Source organism: Dermacentor variabilis, chromosome 8 (genome assembly GCF_050947875.1).
Source record: "Dermacentor variabilis isolate Ectoservices chromosome 8, ASM5094787v1, whole genome shotgun sequence".
Taxonomy (NCBI): domain Eukaryota; kingdom Metazoa; phylum Arthropoda; class Arachnida; order Ixodida; family Ixodidae; genus Dermacentor; species Dermacentor variabilis.
This window is the reverse complement of record NC_134575.1, coordinates 21544782-21572072: the sequence shown is the minus strand read 5'-3', so window position 1 is coordinate 21572072 and position 27291 is coordinate 21544782. Positions and strand designations below refer to the sequence as shown.

General features: G+C 44.7%; 1 protein-coding gene across 1 annotated transcript in view; it reads right to left on the bottom strand.

The window, feature by feature from the left end:
* LOC142590943 (uncharacterized) overlaps positions 1 to 27291 on the bottom strand; it is a 60919-nt gene that overhangs the window by 5698 nt on the left and 27930 nt on the right. The window contains exons 4-5 of the mRNA XM_075703324.1: positions 24051 to 24140; positions 9323 to 9442 (exon numbers count right to left, since the gene is read on the bottom strand). Of these exons, the coding sequence (XP_075559439.1) occupies positions 9323 to 9442; positions 24051 to 24140 (210 nt within the window). The remainder of the gene's footprint in view (positions 1 to 9322; positions 9443 to 24050; positions 24141 to 27291) is intronic.

The following is a 27291-nucleotide window of genomic DNA, read 5'->3' as shown; positions in this document are numbered from 1 at the left end:
CAAAGGCATGTCGACGAATTTCGAGCGCGAATAATTATATGTAGAAGTGAATGAGCTGCAGCTATCGCGTTGTCGTTTCGACGGCTGATCACGTAGGGTTGAATCAAGCGCTATCACGGTCGGCACGCTGATTTTGTCGGTGCTTTCAACACGAAAGCCCGTCGCGCTATATGACAACTCGCACCCATCGGTTGCGTCGTTGCCGGCCTATTACGATCAAATGGTCTCAGTGACACAGTGCTGAATAGTCGGAAAATCGTTGGCGTCAGCGTCTTGTCGGTCTCGTATAGACCCAATGATACCACGCCTTCAAACAGTACATGAAGTCAGGCACGCGCCGCCACCACTTGCAACAGTGGGCCGACGCTGTAAGGAGACTGCGTCAGCAACGTGTTTTTGAAGTGTCGCCCAAGTGTAACGCAGTGGTTTATCGATAAATTTGACAGCCGTCAATGCAAGGCGGCAACTACGTGGTTCACGGTGCAGTTCGGACCAAGCCCTGGCTCTTTTCAGTTTCAAAGTGGAGTTGCAGTCTTACGCACGTTTTCGGCACCGCACCGACGTCGAGCTACCAGTAGAGTTTCAAGGCGGTACATGGCAAGAGCGTTTGCAACAGCGCGCCTCCAAGCGATATTTTTTCCGGGGTACTTTCTCCCGATATCTGGCCGCGCGGCCGCGCGCGCGTCCCTTCCAAAACGTTTCGCGACTAATCCGCTAGGGCAGGGCGCATGCGCCGTCGTGCCGTGAAAGAGGCGGATTGGGAACCCAAGAATCTGGGACCCCATGCCGCGTTGCATAGGCGGCTCTTGGGTTTAGAGGAGCAGCAGAGTTTGAAAATTGGGTCAAACGCAGACAGCGTTGGGTCGAGCGCTCAGGACGCCATGGTGTGGAAAACAAAAAGGCGCTCCAAACAAAAAAGAATAAAAGCTTTCTTACGAGTGGAAACAAACAAAATAATTTTTGAGCAAAAAGGTCGAATAATGGTAAATTACTGTCTAATTACTGTAAACTACTGTCGAATAAACGTAATTACTGTGGTAACACTAGGAGTTGAGTATGCTGCTCTAAGGCCCAACACGTCTTGGTGACCGACGCTAGTTTTTGATTTCTGTGTCTTGGGCCAACGTGAACGCAATAACCCAAGACTGCCTTGCATTCTGCGCATGCGCAGTTGCGGCTCGCGATTTTCTTGAGCCCCCAATTCTAAAGCTCTCTATTAACGCAGAACCACCAAGACGATAACAATGAAACGAAATCAATTGGAAAAAACTGAAAATGGCTTGCGATCCCGACAGCACAAACCGCTTCTAATTTACTTCATAACGCAATGACTTCGATGGGTGCAGCAGCTCTTCAAACGACATTGGCTCACGATCTCCGAGTCATGAAGCTTTGGTGGGCCTCTCATGAATACCATTTGCGCTATACTGAAGGACACCAAAACTTCGTCAGGGCAAATCACACAGCGTGTATGGTACACTTTGAGTACAATGCTTGCAGAGCTTGGTCGAAATCATGGCTCGCCAGAAGTTGTCAATTCGTGACCAGGTGCGGAAACCTTGTATGTTTCTGTGGAACGCCACAAGACTTCTCATGACTGAGATTCCTTGTCATGACGGAGATACCCATCATGGCCCTCTGCGTGCCGCTATCAGCACACATCAGGCTTTTGGGTGTATACGCTTCATCTCCGCCCCACACAAAGCATGCGTTTTGACCTATCGTGAAAAGGCCCTTCGGTCGCGATCAAAACTTGTGCCGAACTGTCTTCTTTTTCATGGCGTGATCCGTCATGCGCGTGGCGCATGCGAGCCGGGTCCAACTCCCTACTCGTGGTACAATGACCGCGGTCTCTTGTTTTTTAACTACACCACATTAGGGCGCGCAGTGTCCAATACAAAGCGCGATGGGCGCGCTACTTGAATTTGGCAAAGTTGTCGCGACATTAACCCCCTCCTTAACGCATCAGCGCGATGAGTGAGAGAAAGAAGAGGCTCCCTGTTTTTTTATGACCTCTCCTGGTAAGGTTTCATGCGGACAACTTGTGGAAATTGCACGTATTTGCGGCCTCTTGAGCTCTGGTGTCCAGCAGATTTACTCCGTAAGTGTCGTCGCTTATACGAGGGAGTACTTCGTAAGGGTCGAAGTATTGGTAGAGGAGCTTTTCAGACAGTCCATGGCGTCGCACTGCGGTCCGCAGGCACACCTTGTTACCGCGCTGATAATGATCTTCACTACAGCACTGGTTATACCGGCTGGAGTCGCTGCATAGTTGCATTATATTCGCTACCTTACCATTTGTTGTGCTTCCTCGGCTCTATGCAAAAATCATCGATGTTGGGAGGATTGTTCTTTTCTTCTTCTAACGGAAACATAGCATCCAAAGTAGTGGTTACTGTTTGTCCGAATAAATGTTCAAGCGGTGTGATTCGTGTTGTTTCTGGCACGGCCGTATTATAAGCAAAGGTGATACGCGGCAAAATTTTATCCCACAGCCAATGTTGAGCATTGACATACATTGAAAGCATGTCATTCAGTGTTCTTGCAGCGTTCAGTTGAACCGTTTCTCTGAGGATGGTACGCCGTAGTTCTATGATCAGCATGAGTCGTTCGCAACGAGCATTGCATAATGTTCTCACTAAAGGCTGTTCCGCAATCAGTAATAATGACAATGTGGACGCCATGCCTGAGTGCGATATTCTTGAAAAAGAATTCTGCAACTTCGACAGCCGTTGCACTGTACAGGAAATCAGGTTCTGCTCGTAACGCGTCATATAGTCCGTGGCTACAACTATCCACTTTTAGCCTAACGATGACGTTGGGAAGAAACCAAGGAGGTCCATACCGCCTTGTTGGAAAGGCGCTTTTCGTGGAGATGTGGGCTGGGGAAGGCCGGCCGATTTTATACATTAAGTGTTACGCGTTTGACACTTCGGCCTTTAATATTATGACGAATCGTAGCCAATGAATGGCTCACGCTCATGTGTCCTTATGAGGGTTCATCGTGACATGCACCCAAAATTGTTTCTCGCGTGGCTGTGGGTACTACAAGTAAAACCTTTTCCTCGTTGTGTTTGAAGTTTCTCTTGTAGAGGACACTTCATCACAGAAAGAACAAGGAGAGCCCTCTAGAAAAAGTACGTGAGAGCTTAACGTCGAGTCCCTCCAGGCGCTGCAAAAGCGGCAGCTATACCGGGTAATATCGATGTCGTTGAACAAATTGTGGCTCATCCACGATGCCAAGGAACTGGAAGTCTTCTGACAGAGTTGTCTCGACTGGTGCGTGTGACAAGCAGTGGGCATCGGCATATTTCCTCCCGGATCTAAATACGACAGTTTAACCATACTCTTGCACCCTGAGGCTCCATCTTGCTAGTCGTCCAGATAGAACCTTGAGATTCCGTCCAAGCGAATGGTAATCACCGACTGCTCTGAAGGGTCTGTCATAGAGGTAGGGTCGAAATTTACATGTTGCCCAAATGTTGGCGAGACAGACTTTCTCGGTAGCCGTGTCGTTTGCCTCTGCTTTCGAGAGCTCAGAGCTGGCATAAACTATCACTTTCTCTTCGCCGTTTTTCAACTGGACAAGTATGGCACCGAGGCCGACTTTACTCGCATCCGTATGAACTGCAGTGTCGGGTGCCTCATCAAAATGGGCAAGATTGGAGAAGTTTGCGGGCGCTTCCTTAATTCGTAAAAGGGGTCACGTTGTTCGCCTTTACAGATCTTCACTTGTTAGTTTGATAAGAGGCTCAGCATTCTTTGAAAACTTTTCCACGAATCTTCTCTACTATGTGCGTCAACACAAAAAACGTCGCACTATGTGCCTGTCCAGAACCTCGGAACAAAGGCTGTTTTTTCATGATCAGGCCGAACGCCTTCAGCACTGATGACGCGTCCCAGGAAGCGAAGTTCATCGATCCCGAATCGACAATATCATTCAAGGTTACTCAAGGTAAACTAGTCGTATTATTACAAACAAGGCTCTATGAGAGGCGCCATGGCTGCTCGCCGATGTGGATTATGTCTGCTGGCCCACACAAACTTCGAGCATTAGTACATTTGCTCAGCGCAAAATTAGAAATATTTTAAGATAAAGTTTTATGTTTGGCGAGTATGGTGTACGTTTAAAGAAGGACTCTAAGCAGTTTTCATCCAAGACAGTGTAATTTTAATTTACACTGCTCTACAGTTTGCATTGCGAGGCATTTACGATAGAAGTTACTACTCGGTGCGTTAAAGGGAAGCTGAAAGGTTTTCCAGAAAAAATGAGCGAACATCTGTACATAATGGTTTTCAACCCTCCGAATTCGAATATCGTATCGAAATTGAGCGAAAGAAAGCGCAAACATATTTTATTTCGACGAAAAGTGCAGCAGCGGACACGCCCAGCTCGCGCGTCTCGTTTCCGCCTGTGATAGGTCGGGCGCCTCGTGACGTCAACACTAGTGTTCGTCCGAACGGCCGCTACACATGAAGCGCGGTGCCAGGTAGTTTGGTGCTGTTTTTCTGAGGCGGTAATGGAAAATTTAGAGAGGCTGCGTTTTTCTGAGGAGTTCGGCGTTACTCCCTACATGTACGAGCCGATTGCGAAGAGCCGGCCTCTCGAAGAAGCAAACGATGCTGGTGCGAGCAGTGCTTTCGACGCGAACGAAAGCGAAGTCTTGGGATCTCCTCGTGTTGGAAATGCTCTTTGGTGAGTATATTTTTTGCAAAGCGATCTAGTGATCTCGCGGATCTTTCGCCGATCTAGTGAGCTCGGTTCCGGTCAAACAACTGTAGTGTTGTGTTCCTGGATGCCTCCTCGTGGAACGTAAGCGGGGATGCGATCGTCGGCATTTGTGCGCTGTTCAAAGCTGTCGGCAATCTACAAAGATGGTTTAAATGCGTGAAAAGCTTCCCGGTTCATGCAGTACGTGTAGTGACCTTCATCTGTGCGCCATCCGCACACTACTCGTAACCGAAGTCGTAAAGGCGGCGAATTCCGTCGGCTACGTGAGACGGTCGGTTTCTCGCCGTGCGAGAGAGATGGGGGGAGCGTAGCGTCCTGGCGTGCGCCGGCTTTCCAGCACATGCAAACTCTACATATGCACAGCGTTATGGTAGCTACATGCAGGCTGTTTTACAACACACGTGCAAATAGAAAATTCGCGGCGCTTAGCGACGAAACCTGCGTCAAGGGCGGGAGATAAACATGCACCTTCCGTTCAGCGTGCTAACACGAAGGAGCTCACAGTAAATCAAAATCCAGGTTTGGGCGAGTTCGTGTATTCATAAGGCCTTCCAACACCAGTTATCATCAGTCAGTCCGCACTCGTGCCGTCTTTGTTTTCGTTGTTCCGATCTTTTCGCGCTGCGTTTAGAAAGCCTGCTAGTGGCAAGTAGTCCTCTCTCATTCTGTGGCCATATACAGCAAGGCCGAATTGCAGGGCTGGCCGTATACTACCACTCTACATACACGCAGACGCGCCAACAAAGGAATGCAGGGTCGATCGAAGCAGATTACGATGGCACGCACGCAGAAACAAGCACGGTGAGGCACGGTCGCGGAGGCTGCGAAGGAACGGAACACTAGTGTTGACGTCACAACACCGCGGTTTCCGGTCTCCGCTCGCATCGTCAGCGTCAGCAGCAGCGCGCGGCGTTCGACGTGGGGCGGAGCTACAGGGCAATTTTAACCGACGATTACGTCGCTCCTAATTGAAAAAAAACCCCAAATTTTACCTACATGGTTTATAAGGTTCCCGAATCCGTATATGAGCGTCTTATTGAATTCGACAGACTCTTCAGCTTCCCCTTGAGTGGGCTTCTTAAAAGATTTACAATTAATGACACTTTAAAAATGAAGCGTTATGTTTTGTGAAATATATAGCTGATAACTGGCTACACAGATTCGTCAGTCATTACGCAAAGCCTAGCCAGCTTGTCTAACGTGTCTTCTATATATTGCTGCGCCCTAAATCGGTCGTGCCAATTGTCTGGGTACTTTCGCAGAGGCAGCCCGCTTTAGCAGCGCTCATACGGCGACAAGGAGTGCTTGACACCGAGTGTGGCGGTAAACAGACGCCCCAATTGACAATGTGCATTTTTTCGGTGTTTCTCCCGAGAGAGCGTCACCGCCAAGACGATGACAGCATGCCCCACCCCGACTGTGGCTGTCAATGCGGCTTACTTAGAGATGACCGCGTTCGCTGCCCTCTGTGGAGGCGGTAACGAGCGTGAACTGCTTAGAGGAAGAATTGGCTCGTCCTTGCTGCGAAACTTGAACATCGGAGGTGGCGCTCTGTGAACTATACGTCACCTCTGATTGGCCGCCACAAGGTCGACGAAGTCGCTTGTGCAGTAAACTAGGGAAGAAGAATGCTTTAAAAGCGGACTTTTGGTGCAGAGAGCATGGGGAGGTGGAAAGAAGTGGAGAGAGGTGTCCTGACATCTGGAGACATGTGCGTCCTTACATCTGCAGACATGTGTGAGTCTCAGCAGAATCTGATGACTGGTAACCATCCATATGGCACGAATGGTTACGAATGGCTACCCTATGTCACAACGCTATCTATCTATCTATCTATCTATCTATCTATCTATCTATCTATCTATCTATCTATCTATCTATCTATCTATCTATCTATCTATCTATCTATCTATCTATCTATCTATCTATCTATCTATCTATCTATCTATCTATCTATCTATCTATCTATCTATCTATCTATCTATCTATCTATCTATCAGAAAAAGCGTTTCTGTGTTGGTAGGAAGTGATTTAATAAACTTCGAAAAATAACTTCAATATATTGCTTCATACGGGCCTGCGATCGCGGCTCCAAATCGCGCACGAAAGTGAGGAATTTGGGGAGGAAGCGTGCCGTCTTCGGTGGCGCCCAAGGCCTCGGGGGAAGGGTAAGGATGGAGGGGGGAGGTGCGCGTTCTACTCTGGGCGGATCCGGCGGCGGCGCCTGCCAGGGCCGCTGTATCTTGAAAGCAATCTGCGACGGGGGTGTTTTTGCGGCCTAGTTCGCGTTTATGCGACACGCAGCGCGAAGGTCAGCTCGCTCGCTGCTGCTGCCGCGGTTCCTAAATCAGCTTTTATACAGCGAGTTTCCGCGGTCATCGAGCGAGATGTGTTAGGTAGTACGCCTGTGTTTACAAGTTAATACGGCAGATAAAACTGCTATGCTTAATTGATATAGCTGTCAGTTAATTTGCTATCGTAATCGGCGTTTCTCTTTTCTGTCCAAACTCGGCCTTTTTTAAATAAAACTACTACCAATAATCGTTTGCAAACTGAGCAGACAGCAACGAATCTTTGCGCTGGAGGTTGCTATGGCAAAGCTTCTCTGGTGAGTCACTCGTAAGGTTGGTTTATTCGCGTAGGGTTTTCTCATTTCTTTTGAGAATGGTCTCGCTCTGTCACTTCACGCCGTACGACAAAAAACACAGAGCCGCACTGGGCGTACACAGCCACTGCTCATAATATGTACAATACATTAGTTAACTTTCTCCGTCCTAACTTCGCGTTGGAACAAATCACAACACCATGGAACAAACATTAGGATGCTTGTAGCCGTGCGTGGCAGCATCATAGAGCAGCGTCATCGATGCTCGCATGCAATCTTTTGTCGCCGGATCACAGCTCAAAACAAAGGCACGCTGCACAAGCGCTGCATATTGTAAGCTCGCAATAATATTTACGGGAGGACAGAGCACCACAAACAGTTTGGTGATTCACTGTGTCGAGGGGCAGACGCACACAGCCGACGCGACTCGGCCCAGTTCGAGGCGCGCGTGGCCACGTTATCCGTCGGCGGGATCACCGACCATCCGGGTTGTGATGTCAATCTATAGAGTGCGCTCCCTCTGGTCGAGACTCGTGCGCATCCGCCTTTGAGGAGGAAATGCAGCGACCTTTCGAAGATTTACCTGACCATAGTTACATGCTCGTGGTTGTTCTATCGTTGCCATTTGAGCTTCATGATTAGACTACCGTCATGCCATCATCCTCACGCCTTCTACGCCTACCCGTTGGGCCAAGTTCTCTCATAACTTGGGCCAGTAGACGTGTTCACGCGGTCTTTGCTTATTTGTCATTCCATATTTGTCATCCAAATTTGTTATGTCGCCCTTGTCATACCATAGACAGCTGCTCCAGACGCACGTATTCAGTCCAGGATCCTCGCAAGAAATGATGCCTACGAACACGTTCTCTCAAAGAGATTTTCCTTCAGCGTTCATTATCACCCATCATATTTATATCGTTAAAGTGAGCCAATTTTCGATTAAAAGCCTTCCAGCTCACTTTATGGAACACGGGCAGAACGGAAAGATGAAAATAATTTGATTCACTATCAGAGCCAACATAACATCTAAAGCATATATAAACCGTGAATCCGCATGAGTGTTAGAGGTTTAATACATTATTAGGTCCAATTTAAAACTGTAGCGCTATATTCTGGATTTGTAAGCAAAAAATTGATTTTTTTAAAGCGAACTTGTCTTTGCGTCAAAATTGAACTTGCGTCACTTTTCTGAGAGCTTCGTATATACCACTTCGAAAAAGCCTTTAAACTATGGAATCTAACAGCAGTAAGTTCAACGCTTTATATTTATTGAAGCCACCAACTTATAAGACAACAATAAGCAAACGACATTGCTTCAGCTAGAAGCAGCAACACCGGTCTGCATTCGGGCTATTTCTGGGAGCCGGGTAAACATAATCACCTCATCAATTTGCCACACGCGAAGATAGTGTCATGCTGTAGTGACCTTCTAAAACAAGAAGACGTCAATTCACAGTGAAAACTCTGAATGTGAAAGAAACTTTTATGGGCGAACTTGTGTCCACACAATCAAGTTACAATAAAACCACAAAGAAAGCGGCGAACACAGTCGGCAATCATCGGAAGTCTCATCTGCGGGGCAAGCGAGTCGGCTTTTACACACGAGTCTTTGAAGGTTCCAGAATAATTGCTGGTGCCCGCGCGTCTGCCTGAAATTACTAAACAAAGCGCGTCGCACATTCATGCGATCAGATTACACAAAGTTCCGTGACAACATACAGCAGATGGAACCATTCATAAAATTCTAGAAACTTCCGATACATGCATGATCATCCTGCCCTCAGCGATAACATTTGTTATACGGTGAAACGCGATCCCCCGACAAAGATAAACAAGTACACGTTTCAACAGGATGACCACTTGGCGAGTTCCTCGATTTGAAATAAAGGAATGATTGTTCTCACTTTATGAAACTACTTTACAAGTCAAACTGAGCAGCGGGTTTCGAAAAAAAAAGGTAAGTAGGAGTACAAAAAAATACGTACGCCTTGTATTACATGGAGGAGGAGTACGTGGAGTATGCGTGGGCGGGGCCCTGCGAGGTCCCCTTCCTGACGGTCCCCGAGCTGAGCTTGGAAGCCTACCTGCATCAACTCCTTGTGGAGCTGTGGACAGAAGGGCCAATACGGTCAAAATGACCCAGATGTTCAATATGTGGCTCTTTGCCATAGCTTTCGGACTCCCAAGAACTAGTGCCGCAGCCTGCACGAAGACTGCCTTAAGTACTTCTTTAGTCAATGTTGAAAATTGATACTAGAAAAATTTGACGTGTTTGACTTTTCTCCACTTTTTTGTAGCATTGTCCTGCTTGCACAGGCTGCAATTGAATGCAAATTTAATGCTCATTTTCTGGATTGGAGATACTTTTGAAATTGTTGCCTGCACCGTTTATGCTATTCTGCTTTCCATGGAATGTTTCATGGAAGAGAACAATGCATGTAACGAAATGATTCCCAAATGCATAGCTTTTCGAGAGCTCCACACACAGATAGACGCTATACGATGGCTTTAGAGTTCACGTAGTTTGAGTGTAATGTTCTGTGCTAAGAGATAGCAACTTTTTTTATTCGACTAGCTATTGTTGAACGCAAGGTTAGAATTTATGTATATATACGTGATCGAACACTACACACACACATAACAAAATATACTTGTTTAATAATGACAAAATTGAAAAGAGCGGGAAAGACCGGCGAGAGCTTTGAGTGTGGTTAGTGCTAAACCGCCTTAGTACGTACAAAAATTGTACCTGAACTTAGCTACACCGGGCGGTCGGTCACAGTCGTCCGTCCCTTTAAAGCACTGATTTTTCTTTCTTAAAAACGTTTCACGGCTGGATGTTTTCAAGAAACCAACCTTCATAGTGCGGATTTAATACAAAAAGTGCACTTGTTATTGCGCATTTTTTTTTCTTTTCAAGAAAGACTGTCTCGGCTTTACACCTGCGAATATTTTTTTGATTGTAAAAAATATCTATCACGCAGATACCTTTAAATAAAAAAGCACATAATATTCAAAAACTCCGCTGATTTCCTATGTATTTGTTTACTTATTTATTTATTGATGTATTTATTTATTTATTTATTTATTTATTTAATATACATACTATATAAAGGAATGGTGAAAATACGCAATATTTGCAGTACAGGGCAACAATAGAAAATCTAACTATAAGGCACTTTGAACGGCGATATTGAAGTTAGTGGTGTCACAAATTGAGACTGTTGAGGCGGAAAGGCGGTTCCATTCAATGGTTGTTCTTGGCCAAAATGAAGAATGGCACAAGTTACTTCGACAAGATGGCACTTTAATTTCACGTTGATGGTCGATGCGAGACGATATGTAACTTAGTTTGGTGAAAACATTTTCTTTAGGAGAATGGTTAAAGTAATATATCATATGAAAAAGACAGAGACGAAAGTACTTGGACGTAACCAAAGGTCAAATAAATCTAGTGTTGTTTTCATGGACATGACGCTAGAATGTCAAGAATAATTTGACAGAATAAAACGGGCCGGCGTGGTTCTGAATGGTTTCTATGAAAATGGCAAGATTGGCTTGAGCAGGGCCCCATATGGTACAAGCACATTCTAATTTTGCACGGACGAGTGTTTTGCATAGAATAATATTTAATGAGGTGGGTGCTGATGCAAAGTTTCGACTCAAATAGCTTCACGTTCGGTTCGCATTGTTAGTGACATATGCAACATGCATCATACATGAAAGGTTGCTAGTAACAGACAGGCCGAGATATTTATAGGATTTAACAACCCAAAGAGTAGTGCTATTAATAGAATATGGGAATACATCACAAGAGGAAGAGCTAGAGGACACACGCATACTTTTGCATTTAGTTGTGTTAAGCTGCATTAGCCATTTGTTGCACCAGTTGGGTACGCTATCCAGGTCGTCCTGTAGCTTGCCAGAATCACTAAGGTTAGTTATTTTCCGACAGATAACACAATCTTCTGCGAACAGCCCAATGGTTGAATTAGAGATACAGTCAGGAAGGTCATTAATGTAGATTAGAAAAAGCAATGGACCGAGTACCGAGCCTTGTGGTACACCGGATATTACGGGACAAGGTCTGGACGAAAATTCGCTAGCGGTTTCATACTCAGTCCTGTTGAAAAGGAAATCCTTCAGCCATGTAAATACCTTGGGTTTAGTATTAAAAAGGAAAAGCTTAAAGATCAGTAAATCGTGAGAAAGAGAATCGAAAGCTCGCGACAAGTCCAGAAATACGCTGTCGCGGTCAATTTTCTGATCTGCATTATTGAACAAATCGTTCGTTATAGAAAGGAGCTGCGTTTCACTGGAAACTAACTTTCTAAAGCCATGCTGCGCGATGTTAAAGAAAGAGTTGGTCTCGAGAAATTTGTTGACGTGTGAATAAAGTATATGTGCCATTATTTTACATGAAATGCGCGTTAAGGAAGTCGGACAGTATTTATTAGCGGAATGGACGTAACCAGATTTATGAACTGGAACCACCTTTCCCACCTTCCAGTCTTTGACCAGGGCTGAAAGCTGTAAAGACTGGTCAAGAATATTCGACAAAATAATAGATGAAAACAACTCAGTGCATTTTGGCATTTTTGAGTTTATGACTTTATGAAGTGAGGGCCACTAGACCAAGAAATGTTTAGATTGCTGATAATTTGCCGACGCCACCCCAGTCAAACAAGATGGAATGCATAGGCTGGAAAATTTGCGTGTGATAAGAGTGGCACAGCATTTGCAAGCGATGTTGAAAACATGAGGAGACGGTATCGTTCAAGATATCACAGCGCTAGTTAGGCAAAGCATGCACGTCAGACTGAATTAACTGCATGACATTCTTTTAGTACCAGTCGCAACGGACCAAAAGGTTCGAGGGTTAGAAACCAGAAATGCTGGATGACTATGGGTCAGAAAAATTTGTCTGTCATTGGCTGATGCCGAACAAAATTCATCGGCAATTTGGTGATAATGGGACAAGCGATCAGGATGATTTGCAACTTTGGTGCGAGGAAACACCCGCTTTTTATTGTAGCACAGGTGCTTAAGAAAACTGTTAGATCACGGTGAGCAGGGATTAGAAGGCACCCTTATTTTAGGCACGTAACCATGAATTAAATACGGTAGTTTGTTTTTATACAGAAACCAAATTTCAACTACAGTTTGTTGTGAGAAGTGTACGAGGTAGTTTCTAATGAAAGACTCAAACTCGGCAATTATTGAAGAAACATCGGCTCTGTTATAGTCTAGTGTCGTTTTTGAGCTCTCGTTACTGCTAGCGTGCGCCTTAAGAGTGAAGTGGATCAATAAATATTCGCTTATTCCTTTCAGGAACGTTAGGGGAGAAACCGATCGAGTTGGGTACAGGGGTAGGAATAAGGTCCAATGTGTTGGAAGAAGTCTGTGTATAACGCGTGGGGTGGTGCAGAAGTTGGATTAAATTAAAATCGTGGCTGAGATTTCAAAATTCGGAAAGTTGCGGAGAACTTCGTTTAGCATTACGGGAGTCATTAGACGACACAGCATTCGGAAAATTGAAGTCTCCAAGTAGGAACAAAGGTGACGTAGTCACAGCTATGTCAATAGGGAGCAGTGAGAATAAGTTGATTGATTGCATCATGGAGTTCGTCACAAAAATAAATAGAAGCAGCAGGCGGTCTATAGCAGGCACCGAAAATAAACACGCTGTTAGCAAGCAGAACTCGTACAGACACAAGTTGTAATGATGAAAGAAGCGGAATGTTTTGGGACATAAAAGCATGTTTGGTAGCTGTCAAATAAGCATGTTTGATAGCTGTTTGATACCTGATCGAGTGCCGCGGTCATATCTGTACAGATTATAAGGGTTTTCACAATCCGATATTTCACTGCTTCTTGTTTTGCGGACAGCCGCGTTTCAGTAATGAAAACAATATCAGCGGAACGAGAATCAATGGTTCACGACAAAGCTACACGTCTGTTGAGCATACTTCGTGCATTAGTGAAGAGTATGGATAAGTCTTGCGCTTACTGGCGTGCAACAGATGGCTATGAGGAATCATTCAGCTTAGTGACTGTACACTTACTTACGGCCGCGTGCGCGTTTAGGGACGGTAGATTTCGCAGACGCTATGGGTGGCTTCACAGTATGCATAAGTTTGTCTGTTGATAACTTTGCTGTGACGAAGTGTCAAGGGTTGTTTGCTGGCGTTTCTAAAATAGATAATTTTTTTTACGCAGTTGTCTCGTACTGTTGCAGGAATCCTCGCCCACAGATACACCTGAGCCTTTTAGTTTTGCCCTGTGTGAAAGGATACTCTCCTCAATCTTAAATGCAGAGAGCATACCTATTGTTGGCCGGGTTCTATTCGCAAAAAAACGACTCCAAACGATGCGCCCTAGACATCGCCGTTTAAATATTTAATTTAAATATTGAGATGCAATGAAAGTGTGGCCGAAACTGAGGTCTCAGACTCAGCCCAAGTCTCTGTGGGATAATCAGAGATTCCGTAAAAGAGCAGATTATCCCTCCTTGATCGACCGTCAAGATAATCGAGTCGAGAATTAAGGGCAATATTCTAGTTTTTGACTGCTTTCTTGACTGTGTCGTCGATTTCAGCCACAGGTGGCGAGCTCTCAAAGTTATCAACGAAGGATTCAACCTTAGTCAGTCTATAAAAATAGAAAGGCACGTTTTGAGCGAGCGCTTCTTGTTTTTGTTTAAGGTCAGCTGGAGCACCCATAACCTCAGCGTGTCTCGAGTCGAATTTGGATGACAGGTTGCTGATTGCTGCAAGCAGTTGGTTACACTGTGGATCACCGAGAGGCCCAGGATTCACCTTAACCTAGCTACATACAAGTAATTTCTTCGCAACAGTCATAAAAACATTGCAAGAAAACACTTGGCCACGGGATAAGCAGCAAAAAAGGATTACTCGATCGCTTACAAAAAGTGACGGTTGTCTACCAACCTGCATCTAGAACAGAAACGGGTTTGTGAGCGACAAACGCACTGCTACCACTATCCCGTGGCCACTGAAGGCGCGAGCCCGATCCTTGGTGCTTTAGTAATCTTCTGGCCGGACTGTCCGTTAAGGCGCCGCTGACCAGTCAGTGATGGGAGAGACCCTGTTATCCAGGAAGGGTAGATAGCAAATGCCGTCATAGTGGAAAGTCGATGACGTAAACTGCGTCACCGGTAAAACCGCTGAAGCTTTGGACAGTGGAGATGTGCCCAGCAAGGTGACATGAACTACATGTAGAACGGAAACAGGTTTGTGAACGACCAACGCATTTAATAGTAATTAAGTAATTAATAAAGGGAAAGCAGACATCCACCCCTTTGTAGCGTTCGTAGGTGGATGTCTGTTTTCCCTTTATTAATTACTTCTCTCCACCTCGCGGGTTTCCGCAGAACTACTACGTCAAGCACTTGCCTTTGCTTCGTGTGTTGTCGACAAATTCGTCTTCGCCCTGCCATCTGCTAGCCGCCTGGTTTGCTCAGATGGTAGAGCGGCTGCCCCGGAAAGGCGGTGGTCCCGGGTTCGAGTCCCGGACCAGGACGAATTTTTCTTCAACTCTGAGGCTTTTCTTTCGAGGAACCCGTATGGGTTTCCTTTGTAGCAATTGCTCTGAACGGGTGGATGTCTGATTTCCCTTTTTTAATTATTTCTCTCCACCTTGCGGGTTTCCGCAGAACTACTACGTCAAACCCTTCAAAACGAACACTGATTCTGAAGCACTGCTCTACTGCTGCTGTCCTTAAATGGTCTCTGCAATATTGTTTTATAAGATGGTGTTCAAAGTTCTCATCATAGAGCATCAATCACGGAAAGATCTCTCAGAGAGAAGTAGGGTACGATCAGAGTTATTAGCTAATTGACTTCTTGCCACTCCAAGTTTAACCAGCTCCTCAGCATGCTGTGCAGAAGCCACGACAGGGTATAAGGCGTGGTCGCATCAGCATGCGCACTAAATATAACCGATATGTAGTATTCTTAATGAGATTGTAAGTTGGGTGGCGCACATTATCGGGCCTACTGTATTCCTAGATACGGTGTGCGATATAACTTTTTTATTAGTGTGCTCCTACATAAGCAAAGCATATCGACGGTTTTCTAAAATATTATTGTTATGGCCACCTTTATAATACTTTGGCATAAAAAACAGGAAAACATGCTTAATGTATCTGGTTGCCTTCGTTTGATACGCCGCTTAAACCGAAATTCATGTTGAAATAATTTTGGAATATGTAATAAGCGACATGAGCTATAAGATGCCTACCCATAAAACAGAGTCCCCGATATGCGATTCTCGAATTGCGCAGCCACTACGCTCCATTGCTCGGGTCCTGTTATTGGAAATTTTCGGACTCAACTAAAGACGCACTTTTAGTGCCTTGAAGTATTCAAGTCACAATACGATGAGCTGCTATACCTTCTTTGGAAAATTCTTTATCCGCTTAATAACTGAACTCATTTTCGTAACTGCAACCTGTTTTTAACGGTAAGTCTGTTTGTAACCTGCACGCTAAAATGCGTGTTATTCATGCTGAAACTACCGCTTTTGCAGGGGCAGTACTGCTACTGCAGTTCAACCGGCTCCATTTTTTATGTATTTATGTGAATAAATGACATATAATTTTTGTTATTTATTGATTTCTGCCTGTATAGCTTTCATTTGGGCAGGGCTAAATTAAACTTTGCTGGAGGAGCCATTGCTCTTTCGGCACAGGGTTGGCGCCGGTTAAGGAGTGAGGCAATTCACGTGCAAATCTAGAGCAGGTCCATGTTGGGCACATGGAGAAGGTATAGCAAAGTGAACAGAATACGTATAGGGGGGGGGGGAGGGAATTGCAGCCCTTAAGCGTGGAGTGGGCTCCTTCTGTGTGGGAGGGTATGTAAATGCCAACATCCAATAACATTAACACAAATCGATTACTTGCCAACGTAGGGGTCCATGTATAACGTCACCGCCACTCACAGGGTCTATGCTGTGTCTCGTTTTGTTTTGAGATTGTCGCATGTGTCGCACTAATTATGATCCCATATATACATGGTGTCTCAGATAATTTTAGCCCGAGTCCAAAAATATGCAAAACGACATAGCTGGGCAGAACAAAGGTAATGTTGTTTGCTGCCTTGGGAGGTACTCGAACTGTCTTTTTTTCATTCCGGCTTATTAGATAACTAGTCTTAATTACTTAATAAACTGCCCAAATATTATAGTTAGATTAAAAGTACCAATGCGAAAATTGTAGTGCACCATGAAAAACTCCCGATACAGCTCTCTGTTGCTCCATATATGCCACATAAAAGAGGTTTTTCGAGCGCGAAACAAGCCCGCGAACGCTCACCAAAATTGCTGTGGGAATGGCTGCTCGGAGAACTCTGCTTCTATTATAGTTCTGTTATGGTATAAGTATATTGTATTTATATAGAGAAGTAGTAGGCTTTAAGGGCTATAATTTGGGATACCCACGCAGGTCCAATTGCTGGCTCCTCTTCGATCGGCATTTGATAGCTTTACGGGCATTTGAACGCTCCACCATACGCCGGCCATCACCACCCCATGACAGAGTTTGCCGAAGCAACGTTTAGTCCTTCGCGGTAAAATTTACCTGTAAAAATAAGGATTTTCGGTGCACGCAACAGTTGATTTGCTGATTTGAAGCAAACGTACATCTTGCCTTGTCGAGTTTTCGTAGCAGTCGCCACTGAACGGCCATCTACAGAGGCAGCGCTGGCCGGCGTCAGAACCATTAGGGAGGAGGGCCCGGGCTCCTCTGCAGCCCCGCACACCTACACGATGATGAGGAACCGGCCTTCGACAACATCACTGAAGCTATCAACGTTTATGCCCTGAGCCATTAACCCTCCCATTAACAAAAATCTATCATTGTTGCAAAGTTGGCCAAGGTCTATCAACGCCACAGCGAGGAAGATCTTGCAAAGCAGAGTAAAAAAGAATATGACCAAGTGAATAGATTCATTATACACTCCCAACCTGCACATATCGTCAGTCTCGGTTTTCGTGCACAGCATCCAGGGAACTTTCATTTTAGGAGGACGGCTGCCGTAACCCATTCTTTGAGATTGTGCTCAAAAAAATTAGTGAAACTTTTTCTACAGTAATTTTTCACTTGGCATGAACAGTATAGTATTGGGTAATTTAGTTAACGTTCTGGTGTTCGTAGTAAGGCACTGCACAATATTCACACTGGAATAGCCTTACTGCGACGAATTTTCGATATCGAAAATGGGTTGTTTTATAAAGGTGTCTTACTGTGTTACTATAAAATGCATTATATCAACCATTCGCAAGGGGTCAAATTAGGCAACATAACAATTGCAACCCTCAAGGCGCACATTGTAAGACATAGCATTCTTCATTATCTGCACAGTCATATTCGCATTTGTCCTTGAAAAGGTGAACCTCGTAGCTTGAACAATAATAGTTCCTACAAATAATAATTGGTGCCTACAATTATTGTAGGCAGGCTCAAAACAAAAGCTGCGCGACGCCAGGGAAAAAAGAACAGAAAGCTAGCGCCTACAACATTGCGCGACAAATCTCATATTTTGTAGGAAACTGAACATTAATATATAGTTCCAATGCCTGATTTCGTTCCAGTACTAAGGTTTGCTTGCAGCCATTAAAATGTGTCACATGCTTCTTTGTGCACAGAAACTAAACAATAAATGGCAACACATACGTATGCATCATTAGAAATTTTATATTTAGCTTGAGAAAATCGCACCAAATGAGAATGATCAGTTTATGTGACGCACTGCAATGCCCTACAAGGTTTACGTAATATAACTGAGATTCACAACGTCAATGTACAACGAATGATCCCTGCAGACGCTGATGGTACTGGGGCTGTTATTTATGCTATCGACCTTGCCATAGCGAATGCCCACTTGCCATCACTTATCAAAGCAACGACCGAAGGCACCACTATTGCGAAGGTTTCCAGACTTGGAAACGCACGCTCTGTGAATGTATTGTTTGAAGGAGACAGACTTCCTTTCCACGTCAAAGTAGGAAATACCCGCTATCCAGTGCGACCATTCGGCCCCTCCAATGATTCAAGTGTTGCAAGGTTGGCTTTGTCATGGGTGTCTGTGTGAATAACGGCGTGTGCCAGCGGTGTTCCGAGTACCATTTAGAAAACGCCGTTCCACATAGATGTTCTAAAGTGCCCTAAATGTAGTGGGGCTCACAAGGCCTATTCAAAAGATTGCCTGCCGGTGGGGAAGGAATTAACATCCCTGAAACGAATAGTACGGGACAATTGAACGCTCGAAGAGGGTGCTCCACTCTTCGGCGACGACGGCATTGACAACTAAAGAACCACAGTTGCAGACAGTGACATGCCATCTTACGTCACAGAGGTTGCCACGTTAACGCACAGAACCACCTAAATGAATACAAAGAGAACAAAGTGGAAAGACTGACCTCCTGTAAAATGGCTTGGCCTTCCCAGGGCGCAAAGCGCCACTGATATACCTCATACCGCACCAACCTCGATGGCTACAGCAACTATTGAAGTGACATTGGCTGATGATCTTCAGGTCACGAACATTTGGCGGTCTCTCTTGAATGACTTTTGCGTTATACTGAACAACAGGAAAATTTCGTCTGTGCAAATCGCGCTGCAGGTGTGGGACACTTTGAGTCGAGTATTTGCAGCCCTTGGTTTAAATCAGGGCTCTCCAGAAGCTACCGATTGGTGACGAGGTGCGGAACACATCAATATTTCTGTGGAACGCTACAAGTGCGACACGCGTAAAAGTCACACGTGTGACACTTTTGTAAGTTTCATCTCATGACTGAGATCCCTATTATCGCCATCTGCGAGCCCCTGTCAGCTCACATCAGACTTACATCAGGCTGACGTCAGTGCAGTGTTTTCAGCCCTTGGTTTAAATCATTGCTCGCCAGAAGCTACCGTTCCGTGACGAGGTACGGAACGCCTCAATACAACGTGGATCGCCAGAGGAATAATTTATGCGTGTCGTACTGTCAACAGTTTGTGCTCATGAATGACATCGCCGTTTTTTCATCAGCGAGCACCTATTAGCTCACATCCGGCTGTTCGCGTATGAAGGTTTCATGTCCGCGACACATGGAGCATGCAGCAACAGTATCGTTTTCATACGACGTGACGTGATGAACGTCCATCGCCCAGTGCTGTCCGACCATGAAAACGAGTATGTGCATCTAAGAGTGAAGACAATAAAGCGCGGTTTCATAGTACTTGGTCTTCAGCCCTCACATCGGCTGAACTGTGAGTCGTTACAGTGTATCATGACGGTGACTCCGAACCATGAGTGATGACTCGATATTTTTGTGTCCACCATGATATCTGTGGAACCTCAAAGATTAACTCGATGGTCACAAAATTAGTGTCATCGGTCTCCGCAAGGTTATTTTTATGTGTTTAATGATGGCAGCCCCACCTTTGGGTGTCATACTGTGAGCAGTACCTGCCTGCACCGCCACTTGGCTTCACGCTCCTTCAATAGAAATGTTAGGTGGTTTTCGCGCACTGAAACGCTGGCATGTGGCCACCTCCAAGCTTTTCTTAGGATTGAAAGGTGGAGGCACTCCAAGTTACCTGTCATCACGCACTGTAGGCCAATATTCAAAGCAGTTGTAGAAAAGAGTTGTCGTGATGTCGTGATCCTCTAGCCGTGATGACAATATACAATGTATCACCGAGGCTCTCATGCATTCGCTTTCTGGAACGTCTAATTGCACCGATTACGATATGGAACTAGAGAAACTTCGCGGAAATCGGCGCCATGCAGAGCTTAAATAGCATCATCGTCATCATCATCATCATCATAATCAGCCTGGCAACGCCCATTGTAGGGCAAAGGCCTCTCTCATACTTCTTCAACTACCCCGGTCATGTGCTAATTGTGCTCATGTTGTCCCTGCAAACATCTTAATCTCATCCGCCCACCTAACTTTCTGCTGCCCCCGGCTACACTTCCCTCCTCTTGAAATCCAGTCCGTGACCCTTAATGACCATCGGTTATCTTCCCTCCTCGTTACAGGACCTGCCCATGCCCATTTATTTTTCTCGATTTCAACTAACATCTCATTAACTCGCGTTTCTTCACTCACCCATTCTGTTCTCTTCTTATCTTTTAACGTTACACCCATCATTCTTCTTTCAATAGCCCGTTACGTCGTCCTCAATTTGAGTAGGGCCCTTTTAGTAAGCCTCCGCGTTTCTGCCCCCTAGGTGAGTACTGGTAAGACAGCTGTTACGCACTTTTCTCTTGAGGGATAATGGCAAGCTGCTGTTTGCGATCTGAGAATGCCTTCCAAACGCACCGCTGCCCATTCTTATTCTTCTGATTATTTCAGTCTCATGATACGGATCGGCGGTCACTATCTGCCCTAAGTAGATATATTCCCGTACCACTTCCAGTGCTTTACTAGCTTCCACCGCCAGCTAAACTATAGGCACATAAAATGTGTACGTGACTTCAGTATGGCGAAACGACCTCAAATGAGAATTCAGCATCGCACTGACAAACTCGCATCACTAAGATGAATGCAGCTAAGTCAGTTTTTGGATTGCAGAAAACCTTTGTCTCACATATAGAGAACTGTCCTTGATGCCCGTAGAACCCCTGAATTGGGCCACCATTTCAATTATGTGGCTCTTCACGAATAATGCCTAGAGATTTACATCCCTGACGATTTCTCAAATACGACTGCTCGCCAAAATTAACTACTCGCGCTATACCGGGAACCCCGTATGAAGTGCTTTCTCTATGGACGAATTTGAAGCCGAACTTGTCTTGTGCAAGCGTTCATCATCGCCAGGAGTCGAAGGAAGAATCTACCGGGCCTTGTGTAACCTTGCCGAAGAAGGCCTTAAAGTAATTATTGTCAATTAAACAGCTCTTCGAACACGGGCATGGTTGTACACTAATTTGACTAGTGCCCAATCCCACTGGTGAAGCCTTGCCAATCACCTGTAGACATGGGCTAATACCGACCGGAGTGAAGACGCTTTTGTGCTTTCCGAGAACATCTGGCTCGTGCGCGCACCTTAGCCTCCGTAGTGCTGTCCGTGCACGTCCCTCCCTCTTTCCCCCTCTCTCAATTCTTTCTGTTGCCGTTCTCCCTTCAGCCACCGTAGAGTGAACCGGACCTGCCATGGTTGCATGGTGGCAGTGGAGTTGGGCTGCTAAGCACGAAGTTGCGGGATCAAATCCTGGCCAGGGTGGCGACACTTCGGTGAGGGCAAAAGACGAAAACACCTGTGAACTTAGATTTAGGTGCGCGTTGAAAAAACCAGGTGTTCCGAATTTCCGGAGTCCCCCATTACGACGTGCCTCAGTCAGCGGTAAAAGCGGCCGGTGTCACTGAAACGTTACTTCGCTTCTTGGTAGATTTCACAGGCAGGACGCCGTGGCGTGCCCCGGATCTTATCATCCCTGTCGTCGGTCGCTGGCATCACGGGCGCTCTGCGGCGCATGCGGCCTCTGCATTCACGGTCCCATCCGTGAACGGTTACGCAACATCCCCTGGTGTAAGACAGCTCAACCCGGGCCACCTGGTGGTGTCTGCTGCAGCGTACTTAAAGCCTGCCTCCCCGGTGCTTCCCTGCAGTCAGCGGCAGAACCGGCCGGTGTCACTGAAACATTACTTTGTTTATTGGGATGTAGGCTTCTTAAACCGTCTTTGTACGCACGCATTTTACTCTTTTGCTGCTGAATGCAATGCACTGCAATGTCTTCTGTGTGTTCGGTATGCGATAAGCCGGTAGAGGGCAAATTCCGTTTATGTTCCGGTTGCAAAGCAAGTTTCCATCTATGGAAACACTGTTCCGCGATAACAAAGGGTGTTTACACCAAAATGTCCACTGTTAAACGTGAAACATGGACGTGTCAGACTTGTAGGTCTGGTACCGGTTCCAGTCATAGCGATGGCTCACTTGGACCGCCACTTTTCGTCTATTAATACCAAACTGGACGAATTAACCAGCACTGTTCAGACGCTCACGGTGAAGGTTGAGGAACTGCTCTCTTTCATGGCAACTTGTGAAAAGATGGCTGATACGGGATATGGTGAGCGACATTCAAGCGTCTATCGATTTTATTTCTGAAAAGTATGATTCTGTGCTTTCTACTTTGACTACTTATCAAACCGAAGTGTCTCAGCTACGGGCTCAAGTGGAGTCACTTTCCGGTACAGTCGCCTGTGAGCCTGAAATTCTAGACCAAACGACGGTGCAAATAAATGAACTTGAGCAATACGGCAGACGTTGCAGTTTTGAAATCCATTGCCTCCCTTTGAAACCTGGCGGAGAGTTGAAATCCTTAATGCGCGACTTAGCTGGACAACTGGCCCTAAGAAATTTCCAGGAAGATGAAATTTGCCAGGTACACCGTTTACCGACGCAGAATAAATCTAGCACTAGCCGGCCTATTCTTGTACAAGCACAGAGCGCTTCAGTGAAAGAAAAATGGTTTCACGCTCAGAAAGGTCTTCCGGTTCTTGCTCAGCAGGACAAGTTTCCTCGTCTGTTCATTAACGAAAACCAGACGTGGATGAACCGGGATCACTTGCGGTTGGCCCGCTCCAAAGGAAAGGAAAAGGGGTACAAGTTCATGTGGGCCAGAAACGGAAAGGTTCTGGCGAGAAGGTCTGAGGGAGCACCTCTCATTCGAGTTGAAAAATTCTCGGATTTGGATAAGATTGTCTACACATGGCTGAAATAGGGAGTGTCAAATGCACTGACTTTGATGGATGTAAATTTTTTTTTCTGATGCCTGCACCAGCAGTTTCAAAGTTGCACACCTGAACATTCGCAGCCTTCGGTAACATTGCAATCAGTTTTATGCCATCACTTCATCGTCTCGCCTAACGTTCGATGCTTTTGTACTTACTGAAATTAAAATTTCCTCAGAGAGCGTTCCAGAGTATTCATTGCCGGATTACCAAGCCTTTTCGTACACGCGACCAACCAAAAAAGGAGGAGACATCGCAGTTTTTATAAGTAACAGGTAGGCAGCTTCACAGTTAACTTTTTTCTTTTGTTAAGCTGAATTGATATCGCAGCGCTTGAGCAAACCTGTTCTTTCAGTGATTCTGTTATCGGTTTACCAACCTCCCAGTTTCAATGTGCGGCTTTTCTTATCCGAACTCGATTCCGCATTGCCAACATTATCGCTCGAAGAGCACGTGCATATCATAGGTGATATCAATATTTACCTGTTGCGTCCTACTGTAGGCTTGGTCGCAGATTACCTCGATAGCCTTTCCAAATGGGGCTTGGAATGCGTCATTCACCAAGCGACTTGCGAGGAATTTTTGGCCGGTAAGCTCACCGTATCCTGCATTGAACACGTTATCGTTCGCGCTCAGAATCTAGCCATAAAATCCGCTATGGTAAAAATTAAATTTGCTTACCATTACTTTGTTTGCGGCTCAATAAGTTATCCAGATACTGCAACAGCACCAACAGATTCTAAAAAATAATTTCAGTGATTGATCCGAAAATATTTGATAGGCTTGTGGCTCAATATGACTGGAAATCTTTTTTAGCAATAGTGTCTCCTGCTTACCTTTATGACAAGCTCGTGGAAGTGTTCCAGAACCTAAAAGAAAGTGCTACCCGAACAATAGATATCAAACAACGTAACGTTGATAACAAGTGGATGTCGCCTGACATACTTGCTACAATTCAAGAAAAATACTTACTTTGGGTCCAAGGCAAGCGTGCCCGAAATTGTGCAGGCCTACGGGTCCAATTTAAGGAGTTGAGAAATAAAGCTACTGCCATGATCCGCTCTGCAAAGACAATACATTTTCGAGACAAATTTAAAGCTGCTAGTTACAGTAGTAAGAAAACATGTCCCTAATTAACAGCTTTAGAGGCGCTAATACGCGGGCTAATATAATGAATTATTTTCCTTGGAGTTTATCCAGCTGCACACAGAATATTTCTGATCAGCTTAACAACCACTTCTCTCGTATAGTGAGAAACACAAACTTACAGGTAGATTTGTGTACTTTGCGTCACAGCATTAGTGAATCGACGTATCTGCCTTCAATTTCTCAGGAAGAGCTAATATCGATTATTTTCAGTTTAAAATGTAATGAATCTCCTGGAATCGGTGGTATTTCCATTAATGATTTGCGCAGAAGATATGAATATATCCACGAGATTTTGCTAGCACTACTGAATCGCATAATTTCAAGTGGCGAAATTCCTGTAAAACTGAAAACAGCAAGAGTCATACCTCTTTACAAAAGCGGTGCGCGTAATAAAATTGAGAATTATCGCCGAATTTCAATTCTACCTTCTATTGCTCAAATACTAGAAAAACAGTTATTGCTGACGATGACAAGCTTACTGGACGCCCACAGCATTTTGTCGCGTAGTCAGTATGACTTCCGGCCCGGCAAAAGCACTCAAACCCTTCTGGAAGATTTCTCCTATCAGTTGAATATAGCTTTCGATAATAAATATACTATAGCTTGTGCTATCCTTTTTGATTGTAGCAAGGCTTTTGACAGTGTCTATCAAGATCTGTTGTTAAACAAGCTTTACTTGTACGGATTTCGGGGTGCTTTCTGGTCGTTGATAGCAAATTTCCTTCAGGGTAGGCATCAGGTCGTCTCAGTTGGGCAAGTTGATAGCGCATTCTTCATTATTAATGCTGGATTTCCACAGGGATCTATACTTAGCCCGTTATTATTTATTATTTTTGTAAATGAGCTCTATAGCATGATACCCGTTTCTCTTTATCAATACGCCGATGACACGATGATCGTAACTTCTGCCCACAGCTATTACGATGCGATTGCTTCTTTACAGTCTGCTGCAACAAAAACTATGGACTGGTTTCAAAATAACCTAATTAATATATATGTATATAAGACTCAATTACTCTGCTTCCATAATCCTTTAAGGAAAGTAGCCCTTGATTATCCTCTTGTTTTGCATTGTTCAGGTTGTTCATCTAGTTCTTGTAGGCTATTACAGTACTCATCTGTTTTAAAGTATCTTGGTCTATATATTGACGGTGACGTTTCTTGGAACAGCCACCTTGCTTACGTTTGCAAAAAACTTGGTGCCGTATCATGTCTATTGTACAATATAAGATATTACATGCCCTTATCGGTAAGGAAAACAATAACACACGCTTTAGGCTACAGTCTGCTGCGGTATGGCATGACAATTTATACGTACACTGTGCTGCTCGCTGGCACAACAGAATAAATGCAATACTGCACTCCCTTTAAAAACATATTCTATGTCTGAGCCTGAATGCTGGCCCAGACCGTTTCAAGATATTTTCGATGCTGAATTTCAACGATCCCATAATGCGAACGGTTCTTTTAAAACACTTTTGGTCTACTAAATTCCTAGTTCCGTAAACCTCTTCCCGTTGCTTAATGCCCAGGGGGGCTTTTGGAAGCCCCGTTGTTTCACAAGGTACAGTACTAGAGCTCGCGCCCATTATGTTCCGGCGCACTTGAATAAATTACCCCCCAGCATCCTCTATGCAAAAACAAAACACCAGTTAAAGAGACTGCTAAGGCGTATCTGTTTGTAAACGGGTATTTGTTCCTTTCGCTTACCTGTTATTGCTTGTGTTCATGCATGTGATCGTGCAATTACTTTGCACTATGACGGTTAGATTGGTGTATGATTATATAATCTCGTGGTCATTTCATTCACACGCATTGCTGCGTTTCTGTTTCATTATTCTCGATGAAAATTCTTCTATTAGACACTGTATGAATTTTAATAAGTTTTTTCTGGTATGCTATACTAGAGTTCGCTGCTTATAATCTGTTATGTACTGTGTGGGATTTTGCGGCCTGCCAGGCTCTGCCGCTCAAGCCTTCAAAGGTTTGGCAGGCCTGTATGAATGTAGTCATTTCATTGTTGGAAGTAAATGTATTATTATTATTATTATTATTATTATTATTATTAAACTCAGATCGTGGTTTTGGCAGGTAAAACCTCATAATTTATTCAGGTGGTTTTACGTTATGTGGGCTTTGGAAAAGACGGGCATGATATAATAGTTTAAAAATGAAACGTACTCACTGGTGTTATGTGAAGTATTTAGATGATGACTAACTACACAGCATCGTCGAGCGTTACGCAAAGCCTAGCCAGATCCTCTAATGTGTTTTTGTAAGGAGACAGCAACGTCTCTGAAAAAATTGTGGCGGTGGCGAGAGAACCGAGACAACAGCCAACGGCAACTCTGTCAGTATGTCTGTAAAAAAGCGTTTCTTTGACCGGACAAACATTCAAAGTGAAGTAGACGTGCGTATGAAGCTATGTATTGAAGTTTCGACCGGACCTTGGCCGTATCTATATATATATATATATATATATATATATATATATATATATATATATTGTAGATCAAGTTGTCCAGCGCTGTTTATTCCAAAAAAGGCAACGCTCCCAGCTCACGCGCGAAGAAGTAGACCAGGGAAGATGATGATGGCTATGTACATATGAAGACGACGAAGTCCGTTAATAGTGCTTACAATATATATATATATATATATATATATATATATATATATATATATATATATATATATATATATATATATATATATATATATATATATATATATATATATATATTGTTACGCTCTATTCGCGCGCACTGAAGCACGTATACTGTCGAACATGGAAGAATGCGCCAGAAAGACGGCGAAAACGACAATCACAGTAGCGCTCCTGTTGTTGCTCTGCCATCTAGCCTGCAGCCATCTCTCTATGTTTATATATATCTTTAAATGCAATTTCCAATTTAAATGCAATCCCTTTTGGCTACTCTTATCCCCTTGGTATTCTGGTGGAGGTGCGGTGTACCCACACGGTACAACAAAGCTCCGCAGCGGCGAACGCTTGGCTTTCTCCACATTGGCGAAATAGGGGTCGGCGCCCACCGAGGCGACTGCA